The sequence below is a fragment of the Chenopodium album genome, chromosome 5 (assembly GCF_948465745.1).
Source record: "Chenopodium album chromosome 5, dcCheAlbu1.1, whole genome shotgun sequence".
Lineage (NCBI taxonomy): Eukaryota > Viridiplantae > Streptophyta > Magnoliopsida > Caryophyllales > Amaranthaceae > Chenopodium > Chenopodium album.
Window position 1 is genome coordinate 58,953,121 of NC_137838.1, and position 19,935 is coordinate 58,973,055.

At 35.1% G+C, this 19,935-nt stretch overlaps 1 protein-coding gene across 9 annotated transcripts; it reads right to left on the reverse strand.

Moving 5' to 3' along the window:
- Window positions 1-1,662: 1,662 nt before the first annotated feature.
- On the reverse strand, window positions 1,663-13,808 carry LOC145632130 (uncharacterized). 9 transcript variants are annotated; one of them, XR_014112495.1, is made up of 9 exons: window positions 13,605-13,808; window positions 10,467-10,601; window positions 7,715-9,755; window positions 6,620-6,727; window positions 6,227-6,455; window positions 5,257-6,116; window positions 4,882-4,977; window positions 4,707-4,767; window positions 1,663-1,984 (listed from the first exon to the last, which is right to left on the reverse strand). XR_014112495.1 is itself a non-coding variant. In XM_081684421.1 (4 exons), the coding sequence occupies exons 2-4, from the start codon at window positions 10,543-10,545 to the stop codon at window positions 6,723-6,725; spliced, it is 2,046 nt and encodes a 681-aa protein (XP_081540547.1). In that variant the 5' UTR covers window positions 10,546-10,601; window positions 13,605-13,808; the 3' UTR covers window positions 6,620-6,722. The 9 variants fall into 9 exon arrangements, 1 of the variants encoding a protein (XP_081540547.1); XR_014112496.1 differs by having other exon boundaries at window positions 4,887-6,116; XR_014112492.1 differs by having other exon boundaries at window positions 4,882-6,116.
- Window positions 13,809-19,935: the final 6,127 nt, after the last annotated feature.

A 19,935-nucleotide genomic window follows, 5' to 3' on the forward strand; every position in this document is an offset into this window, starting at 1 on the left:
TATATTGCTTTTAGTTAATTGTTTTGTTGCAGCGTTTGTTGTTTTGATTGCTGATGTTTATGTTACGCTAAGTTGCTGTCAACAGTGGCGGATCCAGGATTTTCGAACTGGTGAGTCGCCATCAATAACTGATCACTTGTTTCAATCCAAAAATTATATATATATATTTCATCAAAATGATTTCAATTCAAAAATAGGACATAAAAATCCATACTACAATGTATTTAAAAATTCAATCTTACAAGTCGAAAGTACGTACTCTAAATAAATAACATGTTACAAACAAATAGTACGTACTATGAAATTATTACATTAAATTAACTTTATGATTTTTTACTTAATTGATAAGCTTTGTGGGAAAATATTAAAATTGGTTGCGCAAATATAGTATAAATAGAAATAAGAATTATTAAAAAATTATACGGAGTACAAAAAAATAAAATAGTGAGATAACTTAAAGAGACCTGTTATTAAATATAACAGGTCTCTTTAATGAAACAAAGAAATCAGCGCAACAAAGATTCATATTCAATGTCAGCAGAAAAGAGACCAGTTATCTAAATAACAGGTCTCTTTGTTATTTATAAAGCTCTGACAAAGTGTTAGGCAGCAATAGCAGAAAAGAGACCGCCTATCTATAATAGGCGGTCTCTTTGATGTTTTTTTTTTAAAAAAAAAATCAATTTTTTTTTTTTTTGCTGGTGAGTCACGTGACTCACCATGCACCTACATAGATCCGCCCCTGGCTGTCAATATCTTTTATTTTATTGTTTTATTTATTTTATTTAATTATTATTATTATTTTTTTTACGTTTGTTGTTATTACTAATTACTTTATTAGGTTTTACCACATTTATAGATGTTTATTTTTTAAAGTTAGAATTACGTAGGATAATTCTAGTTGTAACAATTTTTACAGATTGACAGGAGGATTAGAAATTGGATGCTATTCAAAATAGTTTCGTGAAATTTGCTATATTGCTGAACAAATATGTGTTACATTCAACAGTAAATTATATGAAATAGTATTCGCCTATACAAAGATATAATCCGAATAACACTATTAGTTTATACAACCAGCAAATCATAATGCTATTCCTCCTGGATTCTCGTCTTATCCTACTTGGGTGAAGCTTCTGTTTTATGTGATGTTCTGATGTGTTTTGATGGGGCTTGGGATAGAGGGAATTATAGTGCTGGTGCGGGCTGGTGTTTTTTGGATCCGTCTTCTTCTCGTTGTATTGGGGGTGGAGCTCGAGCTTGTATGGCTAGTTCTGCTCTTCATTTTGAATTGTTGGCATGTCTTTTTGGTCTTAAACATGCTCGACAACGGGGTATTGTCAGCCTCTGCCTCCTTACTGATTGTATGTCGGTTCCTAAGATGATTCAAGAATCTGCTACGTCGGATATTTCGCTGATCTGGACGATTCAGGAAATTAGGGATGTTATTTCTTCCTTTTCTTCTTGTCATATTCGTAAGGTTTCCAGGTCTTTGGTTGGTGAAGCTCATTCTCTTGCAGGTGCAGCTATGCGTAGAATTTTACTTTGTTTTAGTTTTTAGTTTTTTTATGTTCTCTTTGTCAAAAAAAAAAAAAAAAAAAAAAAAAGAAAAAAAAAAAAAAAAACCAGCAAATCATAAATGATACAAGATACAAAACAGAATAATGATTGAGTTTTGTACTCAATATACAATTTTATCAAAATTAAACAAAGCTTCTCTTTCTTCTTCAACCTGACAAAATCTTTCTTGCTCCGAATCTTAAAAACAAAAATAGACGAATTCATTACATTTTCCCCTTCATAACTGAAAAGCTGATGTTCCAATCAGAATAAGATTACAGACGAGGCTTGTTCAGATCAGAATAAGGTTACAGGCGCTGAGGTGCTGCTGATCTGTAAAATCTAACTATAGCTCCTTACTAGTCTCCTTCTGTCACAATAGTCTGTTACAATCATTCTGATTTCGAACAGACACCTTCAAAGCCTTCCAGCAATAAAACAGTCGTCAAAAGTGTAGATAAGAAATGGGAGATTGTTGATGAAAATCACTAGCTAGGCTAAATTGCTATTAAGATTATCGACAACCAAATTATCAACAACCAATTTATTCTGCCTATACCAGAAGAATATATATATATATATATATATATATATATATATATATATATATATATATATATATATATATATATATAAAAACTAAAATTGAACAAGGAGATACCAGAAGATATGTCAGCTAGTAAACCTTATCATCTATTCATCTTATCCAACAGAAAAGTATAACTAGAACGAGGGTACACAGAAACAACAAAATTCAACATAAAGAAACCTTGTGGCTGTTGCTCTTGTAATCTGATGACAGCGCTTGGATACCTCAATAGTCCCAGTACAAACCAAATCACAGGATCTTATTATCATATAAATCCAGACCAATTAATAATCATGTACATCAAATCTTGCTTCCTTCGATATCTTACAGGTTAAATGTAAGAGGGGATAAAAACAAAATGTAACATCGTTTAACAATTGACACTGGTACTGCTTTCTTCTATCAATTTCTTTGGGTGGACCAGAAAGGTGGGAACTAGTGAGCTTCACAAATAAAGTGATTGAGGAAGTCTTTTCCATCCCCAACAAGTCCCAAGCAAATAAAATGAGTGGGGTTGCATTAGACAGGCAACAAATAGCAAAATAAGCCAATCCATACTTCAAACACACAGTATCCTTTTTTTTTTTTTTTTTTTTTTTTTTAAGTTTGTTCTAAAAGAGGTCGGAGAAAATTTAAATCAACAAGGTGGTTTTTTTTTTGGTTGGCAACTGGCGAGGCCAGACAGGAGGGAATTAAAGCCATAGGTGAGCTTCACTGAGAATGAAATCTTTCCATGCCCAAACACTAGTCCTATGCAGATAAAATGCGTGGGATTGCATTAGACAGGCAACATAAAAGTCAAAACAACAGTAAAAGAGAACGGAGGAGCTATTTCATCCCTATAAATCATGCAACTATACCTGTATGTAGATGTGTGACAGGTGCAAAAAGGAACTTAAAAGGAAAAAGAAAGGGCATTCAACATCTCAAAGTGGACAACCTCCATTGTAGGTTATGACTTCTCTACCCCCACATTCTCCATATCTCTTTGCATATCTGATTTTTTTCCTAGGTTCCTCTGTTTTCCTGCCCATGTCCACACTGTCTTTGATCACTGGCAGGCAAGTGCTGAGAAATACCACTATGGAATTTCCCTCGGGTGACAAAAAGCCAAAATTCTCTAACTCTTGTTTCTCATAAAATTGATTCTTCTATTTGTAAATATAGGGTTTCCATGACCTAAAATCTGAAGTAGCCATGTCCGAGTGATACCGACCCAATCCAACTTGAATCTCGTACACATAGTGTAGTGTTCCAAGAAAAAAATTACCAAGTCCAGGAAACATAGCTAGATCACCGTCGTTCACTCATTCAATAGTGCCACGAAATAGAAACTAAAGACAGAGGGAAACCCCTACTTAATAAATAATTACTCAACAAGTTCTCAAAACAGATAGAAATCAAAGATCAAGGATTTGACTTGAAATTTTAGATCTATTATATCCTTAAATAATAACCAGAACACTTCTCAAGCAAAATTCTTAACAAATAATAAACTTTCTTATCTACAAGAATTTATGCTTCACTAATTCCCTACTTTCAAGGTTTGATGCCCCTAAAACAGGTTGACCAGTTTGATCTCTAATATTAGGACAGGTTGCTAATTAGCTTTCAATACTCCTCTTTGAGTTAGTACAGCAGAAAATTCTTAGCAATAAATTCATTCTCTCTTAGTAAGACTAGGGCTTGGGCAACTCATAATATTATCTCTTAAGTCCATAATAGAGCTAATACCCAAAGTACAGTGCTCCATACTAAGTAGGGTACGCTTGACAATCATATGCTTGTGATGTTAGCCTGTTAGGTCACTCATATTAGTGGTTTTATCCACTTGTTCAAATTATGGTCAATAGCTGTACAGATGTATAATATATTCCCCTTATACAAGCAGCTAGATCAAAGATATTAATAGCAAAAATCAATCAATCAAAGCCTTAATCCCATAAGTTCCATAACAAGTGAGCCGAAACAATCTTAACCTGCAAGATAGTGAGCCTTTTTTAGGTTACTTCTTCTATTCTTTTTAGTTAACACATTTCTTTTATCACGTTTTCCAACGCACATGTTTAAAAATTAATGTCTCCAACCATCAATGAATACAACAACAACAAAGCCTAAGTCCCAAAATGATGTGGGGTTGGCTAACATGAATCGTCATAAGGAACCATACGGAGTACGATATAAAGAAAGGGACATAACAAGCTAATCATTTGAAAGAGTTTGAAAAAAGGGTGAGTAAAGTGAGCAAAAGGAGCATAGCAGAGAAATTATCAATGAATAAATATATATGTATAAAAAAAAAATATTGATATCCTAAAAATATACATTGAGTGATTGAGATGGTTTTAACAAAATCCTACATGACTATGTTTTATCATGACTATAGATCACAAAAGCTAGTCAAAGTAGAGTTTGTGAGCATTGTCAAAACATGTCAACTAAAAAAGAATGAAAGAAGTATTATACTAGCTACAGTAACATCACATCATGTTCCATGAAGAAGAATCATAATTACTAAAAGGCAGATATGCCAAAGAAAAGCACATCAAAAACAGACCTGAATTGACATCAAACAGTGGGCAACCATTGATGCCCGTGATGCAAGTACTACCCCAAACCTAAATCATTGCAATAGAAACCAAATAAATATGTGATTTAACCAGAAACAAAATGGACAAAGAACAATAATTAGACCACATATGTTGCCTCAAAGGAATATCCATCGTTCATACATAACTAGTTGAGCTGAGATTGGATGCCTTGTTGGTGAAGTTGCAGCTCCTAATGCATCATGGTGAGCCTGCTTCTTAATTCCAAGTAACACTTGCCTGCAGCAACATACATGAAACACAAGCAGCCAAAAATTTGCCACGTGGAAAAAAAAATAGCACCCATTTCACTGCAAAAGCAGTGAGCACAACAGTCACTTGATGCAAAAAATCGATATACTGAATATACATAAATTAAAAAACAGTTAACTCTTGCTTAATCCAAATTTACGAAAACTTCACCAATAAAGGTCAACCAGCAGGAAAGCAAAAGGCCATCTCACATAACAAACAATTGTTTAGCAGGTAGAAAATGCATATAGCTATATATTAGCTCACCTGCAAAGGACAGCAAGAGGAATAATCAAACTACATTTCTCTGGATCAAGATGAGCACAGAGATCGTTTATGTCATATGGCCGTATTCTAAGTTTCACAGTAAAAGGCAACTCTGCTGATGCGGCAGCTGCTAGTGATGTGCCAAGCTCAGATTGAACTCTACTAATGACAGGATGAGGGTCACCTTCATCCTGCAGAATAACAGTTGCTTCCGCTGAAGCAGTACTAGCTGCTGCTCAAGAACGTGATGAATGATGCCAAGAATTGGACCGACTGGTACCCCGTGTATCAGATGTACCTTTTTGTATGGCTGACAAAGCCACCGGATCCTGATTTAGCATCCCACTTTGCGCAGAAGGAGGTTCTTGCGAGTTGCGAACTAGAATTTAAAGGACGTATCATGCGTTGTCCAGTTTGCTTATGACCAACTAACCATTCTTGCAAGAAAGGTAAATCCTAATATGCAGGGTCTCCAACAGGGAAAAACCGAGTATTTCTTTCTTCAGGCTGTACATCAGATGATTACATCATGTACACAGGCCATATTTCATTCGGAACAGAAGATATGTTACTAGATTCAATGGGAGACAACAAGAGCTTAGCAACCTCACTGACGAAGGACCAAACCTCTGTTTCAAACTTCTTGAACCTGCATTTCCATCTGAGTGCTGAAAAGATATTCTTCCATTATTTCCGGAGAGCGGAGGCCAGATCAGGATGGGAAGGGACATGAGAGGAAGCTGAGCAAGACCAATCAGAAGCATGAACATTAGCAACATATACAGTAGAAGGTAGATATCATGTATACTCTGAGAAGTTGCAAGTGTCATTGATGAATCTGAAGAATCAAGGCCATTGACCTGCATGCCGAGAAAGTTGTGAGAAAACCTAACAAATTAATTAAATTCCTTTTTTTTTCTTTTTTTTTTTTGAAAGATAATTAATTTCTACTTCAATGAAACCAGCTTACCTTAGCTGTCAATAAAAAAAGGTGAAGCATGTAGATGGAAGTGAAAAGCATGTAATTAATGACTTGTCTTCAGGACAACAGTAGGAATAGACAATTCTCCTCATTCATTATAGTGCCATTAGCCATATGTATAGCTAGCCAAAACAGAATTTACGCTTCAGCATCACGCCATCACTTGATTGAGCAACTGCAAGCGGTTCCCCCTGGACATGGAAAGCAATACGTGGTCCTATAAAAAATGAAGCATTCAGAATAGGACTTAAAGAAAAAGAGAGAACGGGCAAAATACATTAATTTATTTATATTTTATACAGGATACAAAGTATTAACATAATAAAAGAAAAGGAATGAACTACAACATTGAAAAAAACAATCAGAGATAGAAGCAATTACAAATATCCCATGACCCAATAAAGTCTGCTGTAATTGCAGCCAAAGCCGAACTTCATGATCTAGACTCCCACTAGCAAACAAGCCTGGAATTGTTGGATGGAACCTAACCTGAACAGTTCCCAAAAGGCACAAATAAGAACAATTTAAATCAAGATAGAAACCATAAATGTAATCTGCACATCAATCACCACGAAATTGATAACAAAAAATCTCAAGTCCTTCAGAGTGAAATATTCAATCTCACTCAAGTGGGCAAACAACTTCTAATCCTTGCCTGTTTGACACATTTCCTTTCAAGCTAAGAACACAATGACAAAACATTACAAGCATAAAACTACACCACATTTTCGAAAACAAAGACAAACAAAATTTAAGTCATGCATAAAGATGAAATCCAATCGCAACCTATGCAAAGATGTCACAAGTGACATTCAAAGATTCACATACATCTTACAAATGAAAAGGCATACGAAGCATCCTATTTTCAAATTCTTGAAACTAATTTGGACCCCGAAAAGAAAAGGCCTCCGAAATAGATGTAGAATCAGGAATTATAAACTTCTCTTGAGTGACAACCTCAACCTGTTACAACTATCCTGACCAAACCTATAGGACTCGCTATGCCAGCTATTATATTGATTTGTTGATTATGGCAAGTGACTTAACCAAGGAATCACAGTTGTCTTCTGCAAAATAATAGTTACCTCTACTATCCAAAAATATGATCTCTCAGATAGGACAAACACCAAAGCACTCTTTGATTCTTTTTTTTTTTTTTTTTTTTTTTTTTTTTTTATTCTATCACTGGTTTACAACCCTTTAAGGTTTGGTCAAAGACAGCATTTCTCTAAGCTCCTTTAAAATGTGGTCAAAGACAGCATTTCTCTAAGCTAGATGCTTTCGATTTCCATATTTCTAATATGAAAGTGAGGATGGAAGACAGCCCTGACCAAAGAAAACCCATGTCTCAGTAGGAAAATATCAAAATGCAAGCCAATCATCAGATTAGAAACTTAAAATTTTCCAATAGATTCACAAACCCCCTTTCGATTATATAATTAGAAAATATAAAAATATACAAGTACTTGTTCTTACATTTCCATATTGCTGCCAACATTGTTGAATTCTGAAACCTTGCCCTCTAAAGGTTCTACGTTCGGATGTTGATGTTTACCTTCTTTTTCTTCTATATGGAAGTTCCTATGTAGCTTGTCAAGTATCCTCCAAGTGACGGCATCTGGAGATAACCCATTCTTCCTCATCTCTCCAACGATCTGGTAAGCTTGCTTCTTCAAGCCCAACTTACAAGCGCAGTCAATTAAAATGTTATAATTGTAAATATTAGGCGATACACCACAATCTACCAGCTCATATAAGAAGTCACAAGCCTCATTCAACCTACCCCACTGGCAAAGCCCTTTCAATATGGAAGCATAAACAAAATTGTCATGAATCTGGGAAGGCCAAATTACTTCATCCCAAAATCTTTTGGCGTCATCTAAGCGACCAGCGTCACAAAGCCCGTCAATAACTATACTATAAGTGGTGCTATCAGCCTTTAAACCTTGGGCTACCATGGCTCTATAGATCTCCACAGCTTCATTAGCCTTCTTGAGATTAAATAATCCTCGAAGAACAGCGTTATAGGTCACGACACTGGGCCTGAGTTGTCTTTCTGGCATTTTCTCATGCAACAGAACAAGAGCTTCTTCGACTTTTCCAGCATTCAATAATCCACCAATAACAACAGTGAAAGTTATGGCATCAGGTGCACAAAATTTACCCAGCATCATGTCATAAAATATTTCCATTGCATCTTGGATCCTTCCCATTTTACATAAACCATTAGTAACAGTATTAAGGGTGATCACATCGGGCTTACACTGTGCCTGCAGCATAAAAACAAGTGTATTTAGGAGCTCTGTTGCATTGTTGATAAGACATAGAGCTCTAATATATATATTATAGATTCTAGTTTGGTCCACATTTCTCAGCTTGAGAACGGATTGCAGAACTTCCTTTGCCTTGGGTACATCACCCTCTAGACACAGACTTTCTACTAAGATCTTGTATGTATATTCAGATGGCACATAGCCAAATACAATTCCTTCTTGAAACAGCTGAAAAGCCCTCATACATCCCCCCTCCTTGCTTAATCCATGGATTATAGAATTATATGCTGTCTTGCTTGGTGTAAACCCTCTTTTTCTCATTATATATGCTATCCTTGAAGCTCCATGATGCCTACCAACTCTGCAAAGAGAATCTACCATCTGAGCGTAAACAAATTCCTCAGGAACACTTCTACCTTGCGGCATATCTTCAGCAATTTGGAAAACTTCATGAAATAATCCTTCCCTACACAAGCTATCCATAAGGTTGGCAAATGCTGCACAATTAACAGATGGATTGACAACATTTTTCATCTGCTCCCAAAGCTTAATAATCAATTCCTTCCCACGCTGTGTATCACCACTCCCCAAAACTCCACCAAGCAAAACACTATAAGTTAGAGAATTAGGCACTACATTGTTCTCAAACATTTCGTCAAAGAGCTTAAATGCAGAACCCATCTCCCCATATTTACAATACCCGTTAATCAAAGTAGTGTAGGAAACAACAGTTGGACAATGTCCCCTGTGAACCATGTCAAACAACACTCTATGAGCTACATGAGGCTCGGATGAGTTGCAAAACTGATCAATCAAACGGTTATAATTGTACAAAGATGGAACAAACTCAGGGTTTTCATTGATCAAACTGCAAACCAAATCAAATGTAACGTGTGGGGTTCGAGAATCAAGTAATTTAGCAATGAGGACATTGCAAGTGCGCAAATCCGGAGTACATTGTGAGGCAATGAAGAAGAGGAAGCGCTGGTGAGCCTCGGCATAACGCTTAGACCAACAAAGGGCATGGATTATACTGCTGATATTTAGAGAATCAGGACAGTAGCCTCGGACACGGATGCTGTCCAAGAGACAAAGTGCCTCATCAACATTTCCATCAATAACACATAGCTTATGAATTTTTCTTGTCCAGTATGTCTTGTTCAATATGCTTTCACTGTCCAAGTTGACTTCTTCAACCCTCTGTTCTTGTTTTTGGGTTGGCACATAACTTATGAATCTAGCTGCTTTTGAGAGAGACAAAAAGAAAATAATGATGCAGTTGTTAGCCATTTTCGCAAGGATTAATGCTTTATGTAGGCAGAAGCTAAACCTTGTCCAAAAAATACATTGAAAAAAGGTTAATTTTTAAATTACCACCCAAAAATGTAACCATTTTCGAACTAACCACGCACCCGTTTAATTTTTTATTTTAAATTACCAACCCTTAAATTAAATAAATGCTCATATTACCACCCAATTCAAAAATCCGGTGGATTTTCCGTCCATGAGTCCCACTTAACGCTTATTTTGACCCTTTTAACTGATTTTTTCCCCGATTATTCTCTTTAAAAACGCTCTCCTAACTTCAATTCACATTTCCTTCACCAAATTCTACCAAATTTCACTATAATTGGGGTAGAATTTGGTGAAGGAAATGTGAATTGAAGTTAGGAGAGCGTTTTTAAAGAGTAAAATCGGGGAAAAAATCAGTCAAAAGAGTCAAAATAAGCGTTGGGTGGGGCCCATTCACAGAAAATTCACCGGATTTTTGAAATGAGTGGTAATCTTATCATTTATTTAATTTAAGGGGTGGTAATTTAAAATAAAATATTAAACGGGTGGTTAGTTCGAAAGTGGTTACATTTTTGGGTGGTAATTTAAAAATTTTCCTTGAAAAAATGACCTATAAATTTATAAAAACACAAAACCAGAAGTGAACACAGAGAGGACCTAACCTTTTTCCAGGAATTCTGATATGGGCTGTGGGTTTATGAGATGAGCCCAGATGCAGGTTCGCTTCACTATCGTTTTCATTTCTTGGCAAAAACTGAATTTGCAACAGAATTTCAAGTTTCAAATATAAAACTCACCTGAAAAAACCAGAACAATGAAGAAGGGTCAATTCTTCTTCTCAGGGAGCTAGAGAAAGATAAATTGAATCATCGGTTGCAAAGTTCGGATAAATCTATCAATAATCTGATAAGTATTTCTAAAACTGATTTTTAGTATTTAATTCCTATAGCATTGAAGCTAGTAATAATATAAAACATGTCACACTATTTTTGGACAGATTGCCATATTGGTATTGACAAGATCCTTTTCTATAATTGATGGAAAAAAAAAACGTCCAGCAACATTAAGGTATTAGAATTATGACAGGGCAAATTTATGCCAAATATTTCATCAAACTTGGCACATGTAAACCAAAAAATCTTATTTTTGTTCTTCTACTTATGTACTAGGATATTCTAGTCAACTTCTACACCAATTTGGTGATCTCTTTGAAACTTTGCAAGATTTATTTTTTATTATTTGATTATATAATTTGTATATTTCTTTACCAACGCGTTTTTTGTACGGCTGATTACAACGTGTGGCTACTTGTAAATAATCGGAGCAAACCCTATAACACTGATAGACTAACCCCTATTATACTGAGTGAGTAACCTCCTATTACACTTATTGAGTAACCTCCTACAACACTAATAGTGTAACCCATATAATATTACTAACCCCTATTACCCTAACAGAGTAACCTCTAAGTGTGGCCAGCAACACATAAAAATTAGTGTTCTTTAGCTAATTCGATAAATTCATTTACCTCATTCAATAAATTCATTTGACGCTTCTGAAATTGATGCAAAATAATATTTGATGGCTTAATTTATTTTTGTAATTGATGGCTTAATTGATGCTTAATCTACGTAATTTATATTGTAATTGATCTTCTGAAGTGATATTTCAACTATAATTAATCATCATTTCCTATGTATACCAGTAATTAAGTAAAAATCACAAAAATTTCATCCGTATTTCAAATTTGCATACAAAAATCAAAATCAAATGTGGAAAACCTCAATCTACACAGACATTAAATCATCTTGTCCCTGAGCCAAGGCATAAATTTTCCAGTTTCATAGTTCAGTCCTAACATTAAGGGTTTTGCAACACATTTAGCAACCAAGTTTGACTAAATTATAAAATTAAATTCTTCCATTTCAGTATTAATTTATGAGAAATAGTTCAATAATCAATCCACTTTAGAAGAACTTTGAACTGTATTAAGTTAACAATCAACAATAGATAGTGAAAAACTAATATTCAATTATTAAGAAAAACAACTTACCAATGCTATGGTTCAATGGAGCAGAAAAGGCTTACAATTCGCTTCAATGGAGAATTCAGAGTTAGTCGCAAAAAAACTTGTGTAGAAAAGGGACAGTCGAACAGGAGAGTGAAATTTTAATTCAGTCTTTAAGCACCTGTATTAGACCAGTTCTTTCTACACCTTTTGGGTTTGAATAAGTATTACCCTTTGATCGACACATATGATAGAGATATTATATTTAAATGTAGCTTTTTGCCAAAAAAAAAAAAAAAGGACCCGATTTTAATGTATCGGATATTTCTAGAGCTGTCAAAAACAGACCCGAACTGGTGACTCCGAACTGTTCCGAAAAGGAACCGAACCGTTAACAACCCGTTATGTTATAACCATAAACTGACCCGACCAAGTTTTTTTAAACCTAAAACTGAACCGATCCAAATGTTCGAGAACTATTAAGAAACCGTACCCGTTTTCAAGCGAACCGATGCAACCCGAAACCGAGAACAACCCAAACCGAATACTTCCGAACCTGATAGTAACCTGACCAGTGTAAACCGAAACTGTTAAAACCCGACAAAAACCCGATTAACCCAAACCGTTTATAACCCGTAACTGGTTATGATCGAATCGTTTACAGCATGTAACCGATTATGACCGATCCATTTATAACCCATAACCTATTATGACCAAATCGTTAACCCTATATAGATTCCTTTTATGAGTAATGGCTTATTGGATACTATATATATTGTATTAAAAAAATATGAGTTTAATAGCTAACTATAGATTAAAAAAAATCTGAGTTTAAAAAAAAAAAAAAACACACACACAAATCATGATACTTTGGTTAAACAGACGACAACATGACTAATTCATAAATTATTAACTTGGTAAGAGTAAAAAGTTAATTGAGAGACTAACTAAAGTAAACTGATCGAGAGACTAAGTAAAGTGTAACTAAAGTATCTTGAAATGAAACAAAATTAGTACCATATTAATAAAATCACCTATGCAAAATTAATTTTGTCAATGTATAGTAAACGAATAATCTAATGCCTAATGGCTGATGCAAAGCTAAATCACAAATGAATGGCTCTCATTAGCTTCAGTTTAAAGAGTTCTAAGACTTTCATTGTAGATGAATAAAGCAATTCTTTGTCATTTTAGGTGACAGATCAAAAACACAAGGTCGCCAAGTATCAGATTCTCTCCAAACAAGAGTGTATCAACCATAGAATTCATTGAAAACTTTGTATTACAACTTTTATCAGTTTATCACATCATTTTTAATTTCTCCTTGGACATACTTTATATACCCACCTTTGTATTACTGCTACATAATGCAACATATTATTTTGCTTTCTTCTTCTACTTATTCTCTTTCTAGAATCAAATGCTCTCTGATTCACATCACCCAACACCCCAGCGAACTCCCTCCCCCTCTCAACCTCCCACTCTCTTGTACACAACTACACACGTTGCCCACCCCTAGCAACCCAAATTTATCACTTAAAGCTATAAACAAGTAATTAATTTATCACTTAAAGCTGTCACAAATTAAAACCTAAGAATTCATGTATACATCTAATACAATATGCACACCACCTGTTCGACATTATGTCTCAAAGACCCAAAATTTACTTTCACCACCAAATTTTGTGGGAATTACATAAAAATTGCATTATATTCAAGAATTCAATTCTGGGTTTGTATTAGCAACACAAAGAAGAGACAGGAAGAAGGGTTTTCAAAGTTCAATTATTACCTGCGTATCGGTGGGTAACGGAATTATCACAATTCCTATAATGATATTGAAGTTGAAATTGAAGGAGAGTTGAAGAGGGATAAAGTGTTAGCCTAACCGTGATTATAGGGTTTGAATGAAAAAAATTGAAGCAGAGATGAAGTTTACCGATTTTGATTAGGTTTCATTATTGGTGATTTTGGGATTTTTTTTTTTTTATTTTTATTTTTTATTTTTGGGAAGATGAATAAGGCCATTAGATTAAAGATGGTTTAATGACTTAATCAGCGGTTGTGACTTGTGAGGGTGTTTTGATGAGGGGTATGGATTCTAATTGGTGTTTTTATCGAGTGGCCAATGAGAATTAAAACTCAATAGTTAATACTATTAAAGAGATTATAACAAACAAACTAATTACGGGTCTGTTCTCATACGTTGAAATTCTGTTCTGTTTAGTTCAGCTCCTAATTTCCTTCTCTTATAAAATATTCATTTCATTTCAGTCAGTTTAGCTCAGTTCATTTCAGTTCAGTTCAGTTCAGTTCATTTCAGCTGAGTTCAGTCTATGAGAACAGGCCCTACTACTAGCTTACTGTTATTAGTAACTTACTAACTTGTTAGTTAAAACAAAATATAAATTCAAGTCTGTAACTAACAAAATTAAATTATATATTATAATTATTATTATTACTATAAGTATATAGCGTGTTTATGACCTGACCAATTACAAGTGTACAACTCAATTCGTTCTAATTCATTACTAGATCAACGTAATTTGTTTAAAGTCATTAAACCTTTATTTAATTTTGACCTGTTTAATACATCGTATGATCCGATAATCCCATTTCTATATGACTCGACTTGATTATGACTTGAGTCAATTGACTCGTTTCAACTCATTATTTGATTGACACAACTTATTTATAACTCCCTGTTAACTAACCGAGCATATTTATGACTGGAACCAAATTTCAACTTTTTCTAATTTTCGTTACCTATTCAACCTAACTTATTTAACTCATAACTTGATTTTAATTTAATCTGTTTTGAATTTGTGCAAGAGTCCTAACCTAAGTCATTTGATTTGAATTCGTGTATGAGCCATAACTTGTTATACGTACAATATGATTTAATAACCCAATTCTTCATAACCTGCTCAATTATATCCTAACTCACTTGATTTGTTTAACTCACTATTCAATCAACCCAGGTTGTTTTTGTGACCCTTATTAATTAATTGTGACTTTGTGAGTTAGGATTTTACCCAATTCTTCATAACCTGCTCAATTATGTCTAACTCACTATTCAATCAACCCAACTTGTTTTATGACCCTTATTAATTAATTGTGACTTTGAGATTTAAGATTTTACCCAATTTGTTTTGAACCAAAACTCGTTTTTAAATCGACTGAGTTCAATCGAAACCGATTACGACTTGAACCAATTATAACCCGACCCGATTATGACCCGATCTATTTTGACCCAAAACACGTTCTAAACTAAAAAAACCCTCCAAAAATCCGAATATCCGATCCAAAAATTCGGTTATCCGAATATTTCGGAGCAGATTCGAATCGCAATTTCTCTGATCAGAAAATTTTCGGATATCCAAATTTTCAGATCCCATCGGATCAGATATCCGAAAGTGAACATCCCTAAGTGTAACACTTATTAAAACACGGAGAGAATACCTTAATTTTGATGAACTGATATTATTTTTAATAATTTAAATTATTTTTAACAAATTGAAATTATATATATTTTTTAATAAACTAAAATTATTTTTATTGCACTGAAGTTATTTTTTATAAATAAAAATTAGTTTTACTAAACTGAATTTATATTCACTTAATATTTTTTTTTAAGGTGAAGTGAACAAAGCCTTACAAGATAAGCATAAACCCCCCCCCCCCTTTTTTCAAATCACCATAAAACCATATTTAGATATTTGGAGGAAAATCCAAGTTTATCTTCCAGATAAACAAGGAGCGTTTATCACAATATAAAAAATAATAAATATATAATAAGTACATAAAGTAGCTTGGTTTTCGTGCTAGCTAATAACCAAATTAATTAAAAAATGTAAACTAAATTTTGAACACTTGTCATTGAGATAGGAAAATAGACGACGTTAAATCTCAAACGTTTACCCACTTTAACCCACTTCTCTCTTTCTTCAATTTTTTCTCTGTTTCTCAGCTCATAGAAAGAAGATAAATGGAGGATGATGATAAAGAGTACCCTTTGGGTTAACAATATGCTTCATTACTTCCTTTGTTCTTAGGGTTTTTGTTTAATTGGGTAGCAAAGCTGCCGAAAATTGTTGACAAAAGCCATGGGAGGGAGGACGGAGAAAGAAATTGGTGGTTCATTGTAATACTCCGTATATTTAAGTCATTTACTAATTATTAACTATGGATTTTTTTGAAATTATTTATTATACAAAAATATTTATATGATTTTACAAAGATAATTTTATAATTATACTTTATAAAGGTTTTATTTATACGAGTCAAGTTAAAATTGTCTTACCCAAAAATCAGAGTTCAATTGATAATATTTTGTTCCCGAGTCAAGAAACCTTATTTTCGAGTCAAACTACTGAATATCAAATTCATACCTTAAGCCCAAACACATATTTGTAGTACATTAGTACTACACAAAACTATTACTACACAAAACCAATACTCCAACCTAGCTATCTCCATGCTTCATCAAATTAGTATGTACTACTACTACAAAACAAAAAAAAAATTAAAAATAAAAAAAAAATAAAAAAAAATTAATAATAATAATAACAACAACAACAACAATAATAATAATAATAATAAAATAATAATAATAATAATAATAATAACAACAATGATAATAAAATAAAAGTATAAAATGCAGCTATGTCGGCAAAGGGGAGCTAACTATCCACTTGCCTCCTACATTAAAGATTATGGATGAAATAGTACCAAAATATTGCTATAAATAGCCATGGGAACATATCACTACTTCATTCCATTTCCTTCTCTAAGTTACTCTTTTCTCACTTTCCTTCTCTTATTAGCTCCTCTCTCCTCCTCACCACCACCGCCTGGCCGGCGACCCTGTGCTGCCCTGCCACCAGCCGGACATCCACCCACGACAACCCTTTCTCCTTCCTCCCCTATTCGTCCTTCGTGCACCGTACCTGCTTCAACCAAAAGTCTAAAGTGGGACTTTGTTCCTTGGTAATAATGAAAGCATAAGCTGAACTCTTCATTAACATGGCCTAATACTTCATATTCCTATATTTTTGTACTACTTTATTATTAGGAAAAATTGCTCCCATTAATCTGAACTTAGCCTCGTCCGCCCAAATTAATCCCAACTTTCGTTTATTATCTATCACTCCCAACTTTAGGGGGTATTAATTTTTATTGCACCCAACAGGTGATCCAACCTGATGTAGCAGGTTACCTAGACACGTGTCAACACATGATAGGTCCAAAAAAAATTTAAAAAAAAAAGAAAAAAAAATGGAAATTTTGATTTTTACCACCTTCAAATAACGACTTTGTCGAATTTACCACCTCAAAAAAAAAAACATTTACTTTACCACCTCATAAAAAAATTAAACATCAGTTTTACCACCAATCACCTCCAACTAACGGATTCCGTCCAAAAATCCGTTAGTGGGGCCTACCCTGCACACGTGTCGCCATATTATTGGGTAAGTTTTAAAAAAAATTAAAAAAAATAAAAAAATCCCCATCAAGCAACCGGTGGTTGCTGCCACCGTCGGGACCCCCACCGCCGGACCGGCTACGACCAGCCCCACCACCTAACCGTTACGACCAGCCCCCACCACCTAACCGCTACCAGCCACCATCGGGACCCACAACCACCACACCAATTTCGACCTCAAAACCCTAGCCACCACCTAACAGCTACAACCAACCCCACCACCTAACCGCTACCACCGCACCGCTCACCACAACCGCGCCGATTTCGACCCCCTTTCCACCAATTTCCGACCTCAAAACCCTAGCCACCACCTAATAGCTATGACCAACCCCACCACCTAACCGCTACCACCGCACCGCACACCATAGCCGCACCGATTTCTACCCCTTTCCACCAATTTCCGACCTCAAAACCCTAGCCACCACCTAACAGCTACGACCAACCCCACCACCATCCAAACCCAGACCAGAATCCACCGCCACCCAAACGCGAAACCACCGCGACCCGAAACCACCACTACCCAGACGCGAAACCACCACAACCCACCCCAGCCAACCTAACCCCAAAACCAACCTGACCCCAGACCATCAGAAACCACGCCACCCAGACGCGAAACCATCGCGACCCGAAACCACCACCACCTAGACCCGAAATCCACACGAAATTCCGACTAACCAAGGTAGTTGATGTCATTGGTGGTTGGTTGACATGGAAGATCGGGGAAGATGAAGAAGAAACGTAAAAAATGTGGGCCATACTAACGGATTCATGGACGGAATCCGGTAGTTGGTGGTAAAATCGAATTTTTGGAAATTTTGGTGGTGGTAAAGTAAATCTTTTTTTTTGGAGGTGGTAAATTCAATTAAGTGGTTATTTGAAGGTGGTAAAAATCAAAATTTCCAAAAAAAAACTACCAAACCCAGCCACCACCCCTATTCCCGGAAAACACTCCATCACCACCCCCACCCTGCTGGAAATTCACGCCCACCCCCAAAAACCCCTTCCCCGTTGCCGGAAGTCGCCGCCCAGCCACCCCTCCCCTTCCCCTACCCCCGAAAACCCCTCCCCAGCAGCCAGCCACCCTCGAAAACCCCTCCCCAGCAGCCCAGCAACCGTCAAAAACCCCTCCTCCCCCTCAAATACCCCTCCCCAGCAGCCCAGCAACTGTCAAAAACCCCTCCTCCCCCTCAAATACCCCTCCCCAGCAACCCAGCCACCCTCGAAAACCCCTCCCCAATAGCCCGACCACAAAATTGGCCACAAAATCGGCCGAAATTGGCGAAGTCCAGCCACAAAATCGGTGACATTTAGCCTCGAAATCGGCCACAAACGGCCAAAATCTGCCGGATTAGGGTATTCAGCCCCAACATCGGCCATTTTCGGCCATCGGTGGTGGTGTTGTGGTGTCCGTCGGTGGTGTTCGTGTGGTGGTGGATTTGGTGTTCGTGTGGTGGGGCAGCGGCTGGTTAGTATTAAGTTTTTTTTTTTTTTACATTTTTCTTTTCCTTTTCTTTTCTCTATTTTTCTCAACCAATTACATGTTGACACATGTACAAAAGAAATAATTCACAAATGTTTACCTGATTTACCGGTTGCAAGTCATTTGGGTGCAATAAAAATTAATACCCCCTAAAGTTGGGAGTGATAGATAATAAACGAAAGTTGAGATTAATTTGGGCGGACGAGGTAAAGTTCAGATTAATGGGAGCAATATTTCCAATTATTATTATTATTATTATTATTATTATTATTATTATTATTATTATTATTATTATTATTATTATTATTATTATTATTATTATTATTATTATTATTATTATTATTATTATTATTATTATTATTATTATTATTATTATTATTATTATTATTATTACTACTACTTACAACTACTATAAATAACTACTAACACTATTCGCTACTACTTATTGCTACTTACAACTACTATAAATAACTACTAACACTATTCACTACTACTTATGTAATACCCCGTAATACATATTTCTAATTTAAATAGTATTTCTCAAAGTACATAAATAGGTTGAAATTAATTATTTATGAGGTTTAATTTAAAGAGCTTTATTAAAAGTCCAATTCATTTATTTAATAATTCTGAAATACTTTATTTTATAATTTAAAACATTTGGGCATATGATTTTATAAAAGGATAACTTTTAAAGTCAAATACATTTATAGGAAAATTAAATTTAAGTTTGAATAGGAAAAGGGATCATTAAGGGTAGGAAGAGAATTTTAGGAAGGAGGGTTTTGAGATAGGGTATAAATACCCACCATATGAGCAAAATCAAACATTGCCCAAGGTGGAGAGTACCCAAAGGAGATTTCCGGGTGAGTGATTTTGTATAGAGTCGTGGCGATTTTGTGATCGTATTCAAGTGGGGACAATCAGAGAAAAGCTTTTAAGGTGATAAAGCATATTCATGATGGGCATGAGTGAAGATAAAAAATGCTTAGTTTCCATAAGATTATGATGTGATTTATTGCTTTAATTATTATTTTATACTATGCTTGTGAGACTAACACGAAGGTTTTAAAGTATTTGTTCGGTTTTAATAAGGGCCTACAATGGTTCCAAGTTGTAGGTTGATTACGTTTAACTTTGGTTGGACTTTACTTTCGT